Source organism: Vigna angularis, chromosome 9 (genome assembly GCF_016808095.1).
Source record: "Vigna angularis cultivar LongXiaoDou No.4 chromosome 9, ASM1680809v1, whole genome shotgun sequence".
NCBI lineage: Eukaryota > Viridiplantae > Streptophyta > Magnoliopsida > Fabales > Fabaceae > Vigna > Vigna angularis.
In genome coordinates, this window is record NC_068978.1 from 571,240 (window position 1) to 585,116 (window position 13,877).

The following is a 13,877-nucleotide window of genomic DNA, read 5'->3' on the forward strand; positions in this document are numbered from 1 at the left end:
TAAATCATGACGGTTTTTAGCTGTTTCTAAAAGATTATCAGTGCCTTTTTCTTTTTTAGTGTTAACATATTTTACATTGACTAAATTTTATCTAAAATTATCAAATCAAGGTCCACATATGTAAAATGACAATTTTTTTCACATAATTTGAAAAATTAACAGGAAAATACATATACAGTAAAAAAGAATTAATTAACATGAAAATTAAGTCTCTTTGTTATGGTACATGAAACACGTTTAAAACTATGTTCCCACTTCTGAGTTGATTGAGATGACTTCAAATTCAAAGAAAGTCACTGCTACCAACGTTTTTCTTACCTAGGGTTAGCGTGTTCTTGATAAACTGCGCATGAATTATGCATGAATAATGCATTCCTAATAGTTTAAAGGAAAGTAATAAAAAATACGTTCATGGTTGGCTCTAATGGAGCTTCACCCACCTAATAAAGTTCCAATTTCATGAAGAACACAACACAACTGCAAAGTTTTTCTGCAAGCATTTCAAAAAGTTGCAAACATGTCTTCTCTAAGATCAACCATGTCAAATGGTCCTTCTAAATCAACCTTTGACGAGCATCGATGGGTGATTCACATCCGCAAAACCCTGGAAGAAGAGCTCGAGGAAGATGGTGAATTTGCTGTATCCATCTTCAGTGTGCCCAAGCTTCTCATGGCAAGTGATCCTGACTCGTACGTCCCCCAACAGGTTGCGATTGGTCCTTACCATTATTGGCGTCCCGAGCTATATGAGATGCAAAGGTACAAGATTGCAGCAGCAAAAAGATTCCAGAAACGACTACAAAGCTGCAACTTGGATACTCTGATTGATCAATTGACCAAGTTGGAGCAAAGGGTTCGATCATGCTACCACAAGTTCTTGGATTTCAACGGGGAAACACTGGTGTGGATGATGGCAGTTGATGCCTCGTTCTTGCTTGAGTTCCTTCAGGTTTATGCCATGCAGGAAGGAGCAAAGGTGCAAAGGGTTTCCAGCAGCATGTCGCATTTAGTGGACTATGCTGGGAAGAAATCAGCTCACAATGCGATTTTGAGAGACATTGTGATGCTTGAGAATCAAATCCCGTTATTTGTGTTGAGAAAGATGCTGGAGTTCAAATTCTCATCACTGGAAGCTGCTGATGACATGCTGAGGATGATGTTCATAGGGCTGTTCAAAGAGATTTCTCCGTTCAAAATGATGGAGGAGTATCCAAACATTCAGGTATCAGAGAGCGTGCATTTGCTAGATTTCTTGTACGATGTGATAGTGCCAAAATCAGAACAACAACCAGACACAATCGAAGCTGAGGTTCAACAAGAAGAAGAACAAAACCAAGGGAATGAAAATGAAGAAGGAAGCTCATCAGACTCCAGCCATGTTAAGCAATTCTTCAGTGAAATATGGAAGCTTCTTTCAAAGTTAAACAAAGGGCCAGTGAAGTTAATAAAGAAGGTAATAACTGTGTCAAAACCTCTCAAAGTCATTGTTCAGTTGCCTTGGAAAATCGTTTCCAACCTTCCAGGACTCAAGCTTCTGAAGCAACCTGTTGAATATTTCTTCTTCTCTCAAGAAAAAGGAGAAAATATGAGTTCAAGCTCCAAAACTCTCATGAACAAGCCACCCTCAGTGGAGGAAATCACCATTCCTTCTGTTACAGACCTCTTGAACTGTGGTGTTCGTTTTGTAGCTACTGCTGGAAGCATATCAAACATCAGTTTTGACTCCAAAACGCGAACTTTTTATCTTCCCACAATAGGTTTGGACGTTAACAGTGAAGTTTTCCTGAGAAACTTGGTTGCGTATGAAGCATCGGTTGCATCGGGGCCGTTGGTTATAACCCGTTACACTGAGCTGATGAACGGGATTATAGACTCGGAGGAAGATGCAAAGATTCTGAGAGAAAAAGGGATAATTATGAACCATTTGAAGAGTGATAAAGAGGTGGCTAACCTATGGAATGGAATGAGCAAGTCGTTGAGATTGTCGAGGGTGGCAGAATTGGACAAAGTGATTGAAGATGTTAACAAGTATTATAACTGTAGATTGAAGGTTAAAGTTGTGAAGTTCATGAAGGCTTATGTGTTTAGTTCTTGGCAGTTTTTGACATTCCTTGCTGCCATATGCCTCTTGCTCTTGATGGCTTTGCAAGCTTTCTGCTCTGTCTACACTTGCAGTCGTTTTTTCCAATCTGCACTAAATTCCAGTGATTAATTCATCTGTCATGGGATCTCCAAGTATTAATAAATGGAGTCTTTTTTTAATAGAATATATTAAAAAACTATTTTGATAAATTGTTAGAAGTAGATAACATCAATTTAGAATATATAAATGGATGTAAACCTTACTTTAGAAGCTAGTAATTTTTTGTGGAATTGAGTTAGGCTTAAAGTACACTTCTTAACATGGTATCAGATTAAGTCTCACATCGACTAGAAATAAAACCAATTTAGAGTATATAAGTGAATATAAACCTTATTTTACCAGCTTATTTTATGGAGTTGAGTTAGACTTAAAATTTATCTCTTATCATAAATTATTGGTAATTTTTAAGGATCTATTTCAAACATTTTTAAAAGGAGGGACTAAATTGAGATTTTTCAAACAAAATTGGGACAAAATTGACTATTAAGCCTCTACTAAACATGCGTTAACAGATCATTTTCCTGTTTGTACCGTATAACCCAAATTCACCTTCTGATAAAATTTGGATTGTCGGATTAACTTTTTTATATTCTTTTTACCATGTCTTCAAAGTATATTGGTTGGTACTAACTTTAATGTTTTGAAAAATATTAAAATAATTATGATATACAAAATCAATGTATTTTTATTAAGGCAAGCACAAAACAATACCAATAATAAATTTAGATTTGTTGTGATATGCATGTCAGTTGGTCACTTGGTGATGATGAAGATGATTCGTCTTGTTTCAATAATTAAAGCCATTTCAAGATTATGTTGTTTTTTTCCTGTTTTTTTAAGTTATTCTGTCTTGTACCGTATTTTTCTAGATTTCAGTCACTTGTTGTTATAATGAAATCTTCATAGTCCAATAACTTTATATTTTTTATAATTATAAAATTTTACTTTTTTTCTAATTATCACTAAATTATTCTTTATCAAGCTAAAAGGTGGTTAGGTTGTCAAAACATCATTTTGTCTATGAGTAAATTAGTTTCTCATTGATAGAATTTTTTATATGCCATGTTCTGCATGAGGAACAATAATTATATAAGTTAAAGCTTATCCGTTTAGATCTTAATGTGAGAAGCATATATAATCTATTTTAGTGAGATGTCCATACTAGTAACTATTAAAATTTGATTTCCCTTTTTTTTTTTACACAATTTTTAAATTTGATTATTATATATAATTGTAAATATATTTAGATGAATCACCCATATAGAAAAGAGTTTTTGTCATCGATTATTTGAGATACTGTTTATCAAAGTTTATTATTTAACTCATTTAATAAGCCCAAGGAAAGTTCTGTTTTTAGGAGTATAGTTATTCCTATTTTGTTAATATATAGTACTTAGATTTGATTTTTTTTTCTGTTATATAAAAACTTACATAAGTAGTTTCGTCTATTTTTAATGATGAATAATATTCATTCTCAATATTTTCTTGAGTCAATTATTTCTAGTTACAACAACTAGTATAAATTTTTGAAATTGAGATCTCGTTGTAATATGTTTCATTTACTCTAAAATAAAGAAAATTTTGGAAGCCCAAATTACATTCTTTTTATTATTTATAGTTATTTAAACTTCGACATTCTTTTGCTTCAGAAAAAGAAAATAACAATATGATCCAACCCTTATATTATAGTATAATCTTACGCATCACTTCAAAATTATTATAAGAATTAAACCCCCACTAGAATGTAAAAACTGAGATATTCAAAGTTTAAAGGAAATAAATAAAAGCATGTGTATCCCTTCAAAAACATATCTTATCCGATTTGATAGGATCAAAGAATGAAGCGTTGAGTTTAACTAATAATAAAAAACCCTAACAAATTTTAGAAATATCCTTATTTTCTCAGCCAATTATATTATTTTTCCCTTGCACAAAGTTGTATATTTTACCATTATTTAAAGCTAAATCTTACTTTTATACAACTTTAGCCAGAGCTAGAAAATAAGATATAGTTGAAATGTTGTATTCTTTTTTTTTTTAATGAAATGGGATTGCTCATCATGAGTTATGTCATGAGATGGATACTTTAATTAGGAGAATTATGGCAACAAGCCAACTTCATAATTATACATTATTTAGAAGCAAGTGGCAGAGATTACAATGATTTACCTTTTCTTATGGTCAAAGAAATCTTTCAATCTTTCAATTAATAAAACTATTTAAATGAAAGTGGGGGTTCAACATGCAACAAACTTCACTTTTTTCCTTTTTTCCTTTATTTCTACGAATTGTATCATTCCTCACGAAAACAATATTGTTCTTACATTGCTCATTTTTCTCATTCATTGAGCACATGTTAAAAAAAAATAAGGTAACACAAACCTATGTAAAACTTGGGAGATCCAAGTTTCCAAGTTAAAGCGACTTAAAATTTCAAGCATATATCAATGTGCCAACTTGAACAATAAGCACTAGGAAAAACATTTGTTTGAGGGGAAGAATGAGTGTAACAAAAGATTGATCAAATACAATAATTTGTTAGGTATAATTATTATTTTTTATTTTTATTTTTTTAATAAACTTTCATTTAATGTCGATCTTCAGTGTTCCAAAGCTTCTTCAAGCATGTGATCCAGACTCATATATCCCTCAACAAGTAGCTATTGGTCCTTACCATTATTGGCATTTAGAACTGTATGAGATGTAGATACACAAGCTTGCAGCAGCAAAAAAGTTCCTGAAGCAATTACAAAGCCCTAATTTGAATAATTTTGTTAAAAATCTCATGCTGACAAGTAATAAGGTCAATTTAAAATATATAAATGGATGCAAACTTTAGTAAGTCAGTTTTGTAAGGTTAAGTTAAGTTTAAAGTCTATTTCTTAACATTGTATTTAGAGTTAGGTTAGAGCCTATCCTAATAATACTTATTGTTTGTTGAAGATATTATTTCACTGACCATCTATTAATGTTTAATCTTACGCGTGATGAGGTGTGTTGGAAGTCCACAAAGTTAGAGCTCAAATTCTTATTGTTAAGCACGCGTTGATCACGAAGATCATTGTCTTATCAGAGAGATTTCTCCTTTCAAGATCATGGAAGAATATCAACAAACATTATTCAAGTCTCAATAAGAAAGCACATCCTGCTAGATTTCTTATATTACATGATTGTTCCAGATATGTTATTAAAATGAGAAGAAGAAAACGAAGAATCAAACATTAATTCCAGACAAGTTAAGAAACTCTTGAGAGACTTTCAAAATTAAACATGGTCAATGAGTGTAATAAAAAAAGTCTAGATAAAAGTAATGGTATAGGAATACTTGTAGTATAAATATTGTTTTAATACTGATGTTTTTGTTCATATTATATATCTTGTTAAGTTTTCATTTTTTTATAACTTGAATTACGAGAGTTATTTCTCTAAAATATAAATTCAATGGTTTCAAAACTTTTACATTTAAAAACTTACTTTTTAATTTCATCAATGTTTTTTTTAAATTTTGGCCAATGTTATTTTTAATTTTTAAATATTAAATAAAAAGGAAAATATTACTTCATTAAAAATAAAAGAGGTAAATATTTATTTGAAAGAAAAAAATAGATTATTTTACTAAAATTATAAAAAAAACAAGAAATTTATATTTAAATGACTGAGAATATTGGTACCAGGGTACTAAAATTGGAACAACTTCTCTTCAAAATCCTTACTGTACATCACACTTGTCTATCAAGATTTAGAAGTTATTTTTTATTATTTAAATGACTTTTACATATTATAATAACACATATTAGCTTTGTTAAATAATTTTTTCCGTTAATGGTGATGTGAAGCATAACTATTGGTTACTTGCGAATGTGGTTAGGTTAAATGCTTGTAATTAATGATTAGAAACCCAATTAATTTACTTTGTCCTAATGATTTAGAATCTTTTCCAACCTAGATGCACGTGACTCTAATATTCTTCACGTGTATTCTTTATTGCCTAATGTATCACTACATGTTAGTTTAAAGTGTAATTATTGTTTGTTTACACAATTTATTAACTTTTAATCTTTTTTTTTTTATGTAAAACTATTCGAGTAAAATATACTTAAATACACATTAATTAAAAATAATTAATATAAATTATAAAAACATATTTGATAAAGGATAATATGTGTTAGTTTAGGATTATAATGATATGTACAACTTTTTTCTAATCAAGTAAATTGAGGCTTTAAAATTTTCCAGTCTAGAATATATTTTTTTAAGAACACAAGAATTATGATAAAAATAAAAACTAATTTAATCTTTTAATTAAGTAGAAATAATTGATAGTCTTGATAATATAACTTTGATGAGATTCCTTTAGGAAAAGGCTACTAGACTAGTGATATTGTAAAATTGAATGAATTGTGACTCTTTTAAATTTAAATTACATTTTGTGAATGGTTTTAAGACATATTTTTTTAGTTATTCTATTGTTGATATAATGTATTTTAGTTTAATGTTGAATTTGGGTTTACTTTGCATAAAGATTTTTTCATTTGAGTGTCCAAAGTTAGATATATGTACATAAAAATAAATGCAACAATGAATTGAGTAAACAGTCATACCTCGTAAATTGTGAACTTTTATATTTTTTTTATGGACCTTTACTATATGTATTGAAACCTTTTTTCAATTTGATATTTTCTCAGTGTGCATATGTGTTTATTTTTAAATATACCATTTAATTTAGACCAATAAAAAATATATAAATATATAATTGAACAAGATAAATAAGGGATTTCATTAAAATAAGTATAAATATATACTGAATTTCTTTGTTAGAAAGAATTTAGGAACTCAAAGATTGAAAATCAAGAGAGATATAAAATCAACAAAGTTTTATATTTAAGTCAAATGGTTGTACCTCCTATATATTTCATAGCAGTAATACGATTAGATTTCTAACCTTAAACATAGTATAACCAAAAACCGTATGTTGTGGATTGGATTGCCTTTTACTAAATTGGAACATTAACAAATTTCGTAGATACCATGATATCTAACTATAGCTTTTGTGTTTTGTTTTCATTCTCCACTTTTCCTAACACAACATCCTTTTTCCCTGTTGGGAAACAAACATCTTCAACTATGCATAAATCATTTGAATAGATACTCCTCCTATTGTGATAAACCCAACGAACTCAATTAAAGTTCATATTTATGAGCGTCCCAATCACAATTGCACCACCAATATTGTGATTGGGAAGCTACTATCACCTTGTTAACCCAATGGTTCGTCTCGTTTCAATTCTTGTTCTTTCATGGATCTTGTTTTCTCCATGCCATGCAGAAGATTCAGGGTCCCCAAAAGGTTTATTTTTTGGACATTAATGTCACATCAAATGTTGTCGTTTTGAATATTACCTCTTGTGTTGTTTCCTAGCTGCTTTTAAATTATGGTTGATATGGGAAATGTTTTTGTTTATCACAGAAACCCAGAATGGAAACTCTGCACCTGAGAATAACTCAATAATACCATTAGCAGCAACAAGAACGTACAGAATTGACCCAAGTAATGATTTCAATTACTACGATGGTGGATGGGATATTACCAATACACATTATTATATGGTGTGAACCTCTTGTTTTTCTACCCACATGCATCCTCATTTTCTCCACACATCAATGTTTTTTACAAGCCATGATGTACTCTTTTGCATTGTAATATTAAGCATCTTCCTACCCTAACAACTACTTTAAAGATGTTAGATAAAAAATCATAAGTTTCTGAGTTGGAGCTCATACATATATAATCACAAATCAATATGTAAAATTGAATGTAATATATCTACCAAAGTTTACAATCATCTTCATGAATTTACCTTAGACAACTCAATATCAAATGAACCCTAATAACATGTACTTTTCATCACATGTTGCAAATTTTGCATATGTTGTAATATTTAGTTTTCCCTTATGCTTGTGTTCCTTTTAACCATGATATGAAGCTTGGACACGCCTCATAAATGGTGTGTTCATGTGTCTGACAATCGAACACTGATACAATATGACATATATGACATTTATATGACACGTATCGAACACCGACACAATACGACACTTATATAGATAAAGATACATATATAACATCTAATTGTCTTGCTACAAATTGGTTGGAGTGTAGTCTCTTGCTTTTTCTGGTGTTCCTCCGGTTGCTGTTGCTGTCTGCTGGTTTTTCATGGTGGCAATTTCCTTCACCCTCATAGCTTTATTGAGTTGTTGTGGCTGCTGCAAGGGAAAGCACAGTGCTGAGTGCTCTCGAATAATTTATGTAGTGTCACTCAGCTTTATCGTGCTCTTCTTGATCATGACAGCGTAGGTCCCTTTTATCCCTTCGTATATTTTTTGAGAAACATGCTTGAATCCATGTTAGTGTTCACTCCCACGTTGCAGAATTGGAGGGTTTTTCCTTTACACTGGACTGGAGAGATTCCAGATTACTGCAAACGATGTATCAGATGTTCTGGTCACGAAAGCAAACTCAATATTCAATATTGTTCAAAACGTGGTAACCAATCTTGCAGCGGCCAAGAACATACAAGTAGCTGGTTTTACTCTTCCAGATGATATCAAGCAAGGCATTGAAATGGCTGAAGATTTCACCAATGAAGCTGATATTATTAGGAATCAAGCAGAGAAAACTGCAAGAATCTCAATGGAATTCCTGAACGCTGTGTGAGTGAAAAACATCTTTTAGGTTTTACTATAATTTGTAATAAATAATGAAGTATGTTGCTATAGCATTTGTTTTCTGCCTTTTGTGAAACTTAGGTTAAGGAATTGAATTCATCTTACTGAATCAGTGTCTGTAAATTCCAGAAGCGAGAGTCTGATCATTGTTGGCTCTATGATGCTTATTTTGGCAGCGATTGGCTTCAGTAAGTATATAAACTCCTGCATGATTATTTCCTTTGAGCAAAAAGTGCATGCATTTGACTCATTATACATTGTTTTAATTATCATTGCAGTGGTCTCTTTTTTTGGCTGGAAAGTAGTCGTTTATATGTAGGTGACTTAGTTCCATTTCTTTCTTTCTTTCTCTTGAATTAATTGTCTATTTTTTTAATTTTTTTGTGTTTTCAATTTCCCTCCTAGTACTATGTTTCTTTTTATGATGTTTTTTTAGTACTGCAGCTTGCTTTTCTTTGGGTGGATTCTGGTCACAATCACATTTCTATTGAGCAGCTTATCTTTGGTTGTTCATAAGTAAGTGCTATCAAATTATCACAACCATGTTCATCTTCAATTTGTAGTTGATTTGTTTGTTTACTTTTGATTTCATCTTCCAGTGGTGTAGCCGACACATGTGTTGCAATTGATGAATGGGTTCAACACCCACGAAGTGAATCAGCTCTAAGTAAACTTCTTCCTTGCATGGATGAGGCAACAACCCAGAAAACCTTGGACATAAGCAAAAACACCTCGTACCTTGTGGTAAATTTGGTTAATGAATTTGTAGTTAATGTTGCCAACAACGATAATCCTCCAATGGCTGATAAGGATATAAAGTACAATCAATCTGGTCCAGCCTTGCCCCTCATCTGCAATCCATTTTTCCCTAACATGACTGAAAGAAAATGTGACACCATGGAAATAACCTTAAAGGGTGCACCTACAGTAAGTTCAACACTCCATTTTCTTCTCTCAAAATTTCGTTAACCATCATGCAAGGCCTTAATAAAACATACAAAATCTATTAAACAAGTTTTACTACATCAATTTTCACGAACTATTATATATTATAACTCAATTTTACAATAATAAGGTGATTGACTTATAAAATAAAGTTACACTTACTAATATATTATAAATTCGTACTATTGTATATAATAACTCAATTTTATAAACCAGCTAGTAAGTTGATTGACTTATAAAGTAAAGTTACAACTTATTAATATATTATAAACTAGTTTTATCTATAGTTAATAATATCTTTAATGATATGAAAATTAAACTCAACAAACTCGACTTTCATACGCTAAACATTCTTCCATTGCCTTTATATATGCTTTAATTAAAATGGATAAGATGAACAACTTATAAAAAAAACTCATAAATTTATTGACTTAAGGTTTGAATTTAAGATAATATCAGTTCTTTATATAGAACAGACTCATATCTTATTGGTATTATGGCTTCAAATCTTATTGATGTTGTGTTTATCTGTTAATATGCTTGATCGACAGGCATATCAGGGTTTTTTATGCGATACATCTCCATCTGGTGTATGCATTACAGTGGGGAGACTGACTCCTTCCCTGTACTCAAAGGTTATGGTGGCTACCAACTTGAGTGACTCACTGTATCGAAATGGTCCAATCTTTGCTGGACTATTAAACTGTTCTTTTGTCATAGCAACATTTGATCAAATCAATGACCATGATTGCCCTTCGTTCAAGCGAAACAGCCACCAGATATTCGTTGGCTTGGTGGTGGTTTCAACTGCAGTAATGTTTTCTGTGATTTTGTGGGTTCTCTTCGTCAAAGAAAGACAAGTTCAAATGTCTGCAAAGAAGTTAAGGACAACAACAACAACACCTGGTGTAGTTCCACAAAACCATGACCATGATGTAGTTCCACAAGACCAAGAAAACCATATTAGCTCACCATAATTTCTCTAATATGGAGCAACTTTAACTCTAAGCAAGATCTTAATTAACTTGGTAAGAATTCAAGATGGTGAATTATGATTACTGATCATTTAAACTAGAATGTAATGTAGGTATTTTATGCTTTGGAGAGTGAACTGTATCATCTTTTAACAGTTATATATATACTTAATACATTGCTTACTGTATTACAATCATTTAATTAATCCACCTAACCTCGTTTTTTTAATTAATATTCACCTTTGATTTAAAGAATATATTAAGAAGTATTATAAAAAATTGTCACTGTTTTATTTCTCTTCTTTCTGACATGCATCTATATTTGTCAAATAGTCAAAAATCTCTCTATTTTATAAATATATAACACAGAAATTTGAAGGAAATTATCCCTTCTCAAATGTGTATTCTCCAATTTATTGGTTTGAAAGAATACATTGAAATGGAAATCCGAATTATAAGTTGGCTTGAAAGTAAAGTTAGAATGAAATGGAAGGAGCTTCTGAATTTAACTTAAAAGTTATAAAATTGGCTTGAAAAGTTTGAAAGAAAAAAGTAAAAAAGATTTTGATTTCAATTTTCCAACATCTAACATTTGTTATAAAATAATATTATAAATGAAAATTATATTAAAATAAAGTTGAAAAAATGGAAGATTGTTAGCCAAAAGAGAATCCAAGTGAAGATTCAATAGGTTAATAAAACTAAGTGGAAAGCTGGTTATAAATATAATAATAATTATTAATTGAAGTTACATTATAACACATTAAATATTTAAATCAATAACTAAGCCTCAATTCACAATATGCTATTTTCAGGAAAAAGACAACACTTTATTAATAAAATACTACATTACGTCGCAAACAATCTAATGAAAAAACTATTTAAAATTTAAATTAGTTAATGGTGATGGTATATTGGATAGATGAATTATTAATATTCTATAACGCTATTTAAATTCAATAAGATCAACTATAAACACACCTTACTAAATGATATTCAATTATCAAAATTCTTATAACGATTAAAGAATATAAATAATTATAAAAATGTTTGTAGATTGTTTGGTACCTATATTGGGTTTTTGAGATCAGTCTTATCTTTTATTTAAGTAGAGAGAAAGTTAAAGTTGGAATTTCAAAGCGAGAATTAATTTACTTTCTAATCAAAATTAATAAAAGAAACGGTATTCTTTATTTTTAATTATTGTACTATATATTAAAAATAAAAAGAATACTTTATATTTATATTTTTATGGGGTTTCTTTTACAAAATGTTTGTGAATTTTATAATAGTTACCATCACATTTTCAAATTCTTTTTTATAAAAAATAAAATTGCACTAATTAAAATTTGAGCATATCATTGAAAAACTTGATATGAATTTTAGTTATGTTTTAATAACCAAACTATTATACTCTAACAAAAAGACTAATCAAACTATCATAGTCTAACTAAAATGCTTTTATCCCCTTATTTTTACTGTATTTATATTTATACTGCTTTCAACTTTTACATGATACATATGTTGGTTATGCTTTTTATACATTAAACATGACTATATTAAATAATGTAATAGCATTAAATAATTTTATATAAAAGTTCTTTTGAGAATTTTAATATTAATAAGTTATTAGTCTATTATTAACAAATTCTCTAACTTTCAAAAATAGAAAAAGTTTTTATTTAATTTTTTTTTAAATTTACTCTTGAAAAGTAATAGAAGAAAGAATGGTATACATTCTTAGTACTTTTCCTTGAAATACTTATTACAAGAGTTGATATGTTTTTACATATTTTTTATATTGTTTTAATGTTTGATAGGTTTTTAAAATTTTATCTAATTAAATTTTGAAGACCGATAAATAATATCACTTAAGTTACCTTAATTAAAATTGAATATAAACTTAAGTAAAATTAAATTTAAAGATGATCATGCAAGTTGGTCCTTCTCATTTTTGTCCGTAAAAAGCTGGTCAGTCTTGTTTTTGTCCGTAAAAAATAAGTTCATGAATAAGAAATACGACCTAATTTCTTTAATCCATTTCATATAACATTTAGTTTGTAGTTTAGTCCGTGACTCGCATAATAATTTTTTTTATATTTATAGTCTAAATAAAGTACAAGCTTGTTAAAAGTATAAATGATTTTAAATTCAACAAAAACCATAGAATAAAGGTAAATGAGAAAACTAATTTTGGATGGATTGGACACAACTGAACAAACTATATATTTGAATATCCGTGAAGAAACGTGGATGAATAAGTTATTTAGAAGAAACACACTATATGTTGTGTTGATGCTGTTCGATTTTAAGAATTTAAATTAGCTAGAGCCGTGAAAATGGGTTGGGTTAATTCGGCTCACCATGGGTTTGTGTTGGATTGAGTTTGAAAAAATTATATTTTTTTTATGTGAGTCAGATTTAAACCCGGTTCATTTAAATCCGTGGTGGGCCGGATTAGCCCATCAACTTACCTACCTAATTTTATTTTATTAAAATTTTATTTTAATTTTATAAAAAAAATATTTATTATTTTTTTTTGAAAAAATTATGTAGATTCCTTATTTTTAAAATTAATTAAATATCCATGTTGGGAGTCAAATTTGTTTAAATTTGAATTATAGGAAGTTTGTAAATTTTTTTATTTAAAAAGAAATTATAATTAAGTAAGCTAATGAATCAACCCGTTTACCCACAATCGGGTCGAGTTCTAATTGTTCTGACTCGCTAATAAATGAGCCGAGTTTGGTTGACTCACTAAGTGACCAACCATGATGGACCGGGCCAAGTCAGACCGGATGGTCCGTTTTGACAATTCTTATAGGGAGTTGCTCCCTCCACCCCCACACGTCTCTTCCTCCACCTCCCCAATTTTCTAAAATGCCAATTATATCCTTCTAAAATGACAATTATATCCTCAAAAGTTAAAAGGAATACTGCCTCTGGACGGATGACATCCGTTTCGCCTTAAACGGATGTTGACATCCGTTGAAGGATGTCATCCGTCCAGAGGCAGTGTTCCTTTTAACTTTTGAGGTTTCGTTTTTATTTTACTACGTTTTGCGGCTCATGCAAGGATTATAGGCTTG

General features: G+C 30.0%; 2 protein-coding genes across 2 annotated transcripts; both read left to right on the forward strand.

Moving 5' to 3' along the window:
* Window positions 1-517: 517 nt before the first annotated feature.
* Window positions 518-2,212, forward strand: LOC108320440 (putative UPF0481 protein At3g02645). Its single transcript, XM_017551860.1, has one exon. It carries the CDS (start codon window positions 518-520, stop codon window positions 2,210-2,212), a length of 1,695 nt encoding a protein of 564 aa, XP_017407349.1.
* Window positions 2,213-7,408: 5,196 nt separating this feature from the next.
* LOC108320441 (uncharacterized) lies at window positions 7,409-10,791 on the forward strand. Its single transcript, XM_017551861.1, has 8 exons — window positions 7,409-7,490; window positions 7,611-7,750; window positions 8,304-8,494; window positions 8,573-8,852; window positions 8,999-9,057; window positions 9,314-9,385; window positions 9,469-9,796; window positions 10,366-10,791. Exons 1-8 carry the CDS (start codon window positions 7,409-7,411, stop codon window positions 10,789-10,791), a joined length of 1,578 nt encoding a protein of 525 aa, XP_017407350.1.
* The last annotated feature ends 3,086 nt before the right edge of the window (window positions 10,792-13,877 follow it).

Excerpts from the sequence above, each read along its gene's own strand:
- LOC108320441 (XM_017551861.1), top strand. The coding sequence starts at position 7,409 with ATGGTTCGTCTCGTTTCAATTCTTGTTCTTTCATGGATCTTGTTTTCT. Across the intron at positions 8,495-8,572 it reads CTCTTCTTGATCATGACAGC|AATTGGAGGGTTTTTCCTTT; the intron begins GTAGGTCCCTTT and ends CCCACGTTGCAG. Across the intron at positions 9,797-10,365 it reads CCTTAAAGGGTGCACCTACA|GCATATCAGGGTTTTTTATG; the intron begins GTAAGTTCAACA and ends CTTGATCGACAG.
- LOC108320440 (XM_017551860.1), top strand. The coding sequence starts at position 518 with ATGTCTTCTCTAAGATCAACCATGTCAAATGGTCCTTCTAAATCAACC.